We start from the raw sequence: 2,975 nt of genomic DNA, 5'->3' as shown, positions 1-2,975 counted from the left end.
GCATATGCCTATCTGCACAATCAGTCACAGACAGCTGCCTAAAAATTCAGTTGTTGATGCACTTTATTGATACGTTTTGTGCGAACATTGAAAATGTTCCATCACACAGCCGAACACTGAACAGGATATTTGACATATTTACACCATTGACCAAAGCGTCCGAACACGGTAACCTCGACACTGTGAAGATGCTGATACAGAAAGGAGCTGATGTCAATCTGGAAGATGGTAGAGGTTCCACACCTCTTCATACTGCTGTGGGTTGGGACAATTTAGCCTGTGTTACAGCTCTTCTTGAAGGTGGAGCCCTTGTGAACAAACGTGTACCAGGTTCGCAGCCTGTGTTATTTGCTGCAAACAGGCTTGACATGGTTCAGAAGCTGGTAGCTGCTAAATGTGACATTAATGCAACGGATGAAGATGGAAGATCAGCCTTACACACAGTGGCCGGATTTAACAACTTTGATGTTCTTAAATTTTTATGCAACAAAGGATGCAATGTTGATCAGAAGGATGAGTACGGCCTCACAGCGTATCACGTGGCAGCAGAGTATGGGGATCTGGATATACTGAAATATCTGCATAAAATGCATGCTAAGCCGACAGTTGATGTTGACGGATTGTCAGTGCTTCACTACGCTTGCTGTTCCGTCAATGAAACAATGGAAAAGGTGCAGTTCCTGGTGGACACTGTGAAGGTGCCACTTGATACAAGAGATGAGGATGGAAGAACAGCGCTGTATCCAGCAGTGCAGACAGCAGGGTTGGAAGTGGTGGAGTTCCTGGTAGAAAGGGGGCTGAGTATAAGGGACAGGGACAAGGATGGCAACACCTATCTACATGCGGTATTTCTAAGGTATGAAAAGTCCACCCATGATGAACTGGTGACGTTCCTGTTCAAGGCCAACTTGGATCCAGACTTGTACAACACACGTGATGGAAGAACACCACTGCATCTCGCATTAGATTCAGGACTGTGGTATTTCTTTGAAGACCATTTGGTGACTTTGATTGACAGAACTTCCAATATCAATCACAAAGATTCCGAAGGAAGGACGCCTCTTCATATGGCAGCATACCGTGACGCCAGTTGGGTTGTGAAGCGACTCCTTGACAAAGGAGCTGTCAAAGAGATAAAGGATTCAGAAGGATGTAAAGCTATTGATTTGGTGCCTGAAGATGGAAGTGGCGAGACGATGAAGGCTCTTTTGTCCACATCTGAGTTACCTGCTCGTGAAATTGTATATCTCAGGCAGGGTCTGTCAACGGAAGACTAGGGGCGGTGGTGTAGCCTTTTGTGTCCTGAAATACCGACTCCTGAAATTATACACAGCAAACAGGGTGCGTCTCCAGAAGTTACAGCAAGCTACGGTTATAACGAACAAGTGATCACGTATTCTAGTTCGATATAACCGTAGTTTCTTGTACGCAGTTCCCCGGTTGTTGTAGCCGTACTGCACTGTACTTTGAAAAGCATCAAAGAGATTCACACTAGTGCAACGCTACAAAATGGGGACAGAAAAATATATCATCAGACTTTTGTCAATTCAGCCAGTGAACATTTGACATTTGTAGCTTGACAACAGAAATGAAATGTTAACTTTCATTAAGGGACAAGCATACGCAAGCAATGTATTCATAACTTCTTTCTAATAGTGATGCTAGTTTCAGGTGCAAGATAAACATTCGAAAATGGACCTACTGATCCAAGTCGAAATCGACTAAACCGAACCGAGTGTAGATTAAACATTGCCCAGGCATTTTCTATGCACGTACACGTGTCCTCGCCTCCCGAGAGAACAGCCAGGAACATACTTGTTCAGTCGTATCCTGGTATCTCGAACAATGTGGGACCGGGTTGTAGCTTCGAGATATCCTGGCGTTCGAGATAACGAGACCTGAACAGCTTCCTTCCCCGGAGCTACTCCTCGGTTTTTTCTCGGACTATCACCTTTCTCGAGCAATCACCTTTCTCGAACATGTTGTAATATTATGTTACGTCCGAGGTTCATTAAGTCAAAGGCAGCTTGTCATACTCGCCTCGATCGAGTTAATTCACTTCTTGGATATAGTGAGTAGCGTCATTAGGTTTTGATATTGAACGTTCAAAGTCAAATCAAGTTACAAATATCAAGATATTTCGATCTGGAATTCGAGATAAACGGTCACATTTTCAGTCCATGTAGTTATATTGTGAGGCGGGAATGGTTACGCAATGTCGGTAAATTAGAGACCCCGAATTTCAAGAGTTGAAATTATATTTTTATCGCACAGAGTATGGAACTTCCTTGCGCAGGAAAAATCGTAGGGTTTATGTTATCTGAAGTGACACTTATCGATCTCTTGTCCTCGTAGCGTTTCAAATTGGCGTTGTAAACCATGCGAAGCTGACCTTTCTCGTGATCAACTGTCGTTATTCCGAGGCCAGCAGTTTACGGAAAGGGGCGAGTGGTGACGGTTTAACCCATTCAGTGACCTTCAAGAAGACTCCTTCCTTTGAATGTTATGTGCGAAAATACGACAAACCAATCAGAATACGATTGAGGTACTTTGATAACAATAATCCCAAGTACTTAAGTTAATTATTGCACTATGCGATTGTTTAGAAAATCGTGGAATTGAATCGTGAATTGTGTTGCTTAATTTTTAAGTTTTTGATAAGGGTAGGACCACGAACAGTGATAGATTGAAATACCCACATGTGCATTTGTTTACATAACAGGTCTCATGTGTCCAACTGAGTGTGATATTGGGGGCTTGCTTTGTAGATTTTACGTGTACTTTCCGACTCTTTTGTATAAGAGACAGACAGACAGACAGACAGACAGACAGACAGATACATTCAGTATAAGGCCTTTGGCCCAAAATACAGACAATATAGGGTTACAAAATATCCCTGCGCATAATACATATTTACATACATTCCATAGCATAAAATAGTACAAATGCATGATATGAATATATTACATATTAGT

The 2,975-nt window shown here is 42.5% G+C and overlaps 1 protein-coding gene across 1 annotated transcript; it reads left to right on the top strand.

The window, feature by feature from the left end:
- The first annotated feature begins 188 nt into the window (after positions 1 to 188).
- Positions 189 to 1,277, top strand: LOC124270047 (putative ankyrin repeat protein RF_0381). Its single transcript, XM_046705070.1, has one exon. The coding sequence runs from the start codon at positions 189 to 191 to the stop codon at positions 1,275 to 1,277; it is 1,089 nt and encodes a 362-aa protein (XP_046561026.1).
- Positions 1,278 to 2,975: the final 1,698 nt, after the last annotated feature.

This window comes from Haliotis rubra, unplaced genomic scaffold, assembly GCF_003918875.1.
Source record: "Haliotis rubra isolate DU_JTF1 unplaced genomic scaffold, ASM391887v1 Scf1493, whole genome shotgun sequence".
NCBI classification, from domain to species: domain Eukaryota; kingdom Metazoa; phylum Mollusca; class Gastropoda; order Lepetellida; family Haliotidae; genus Haliotis; species Haliotis rubra.
This window is presented reverse-complemented; position numbering and strand designations above follow the sequence as displayed.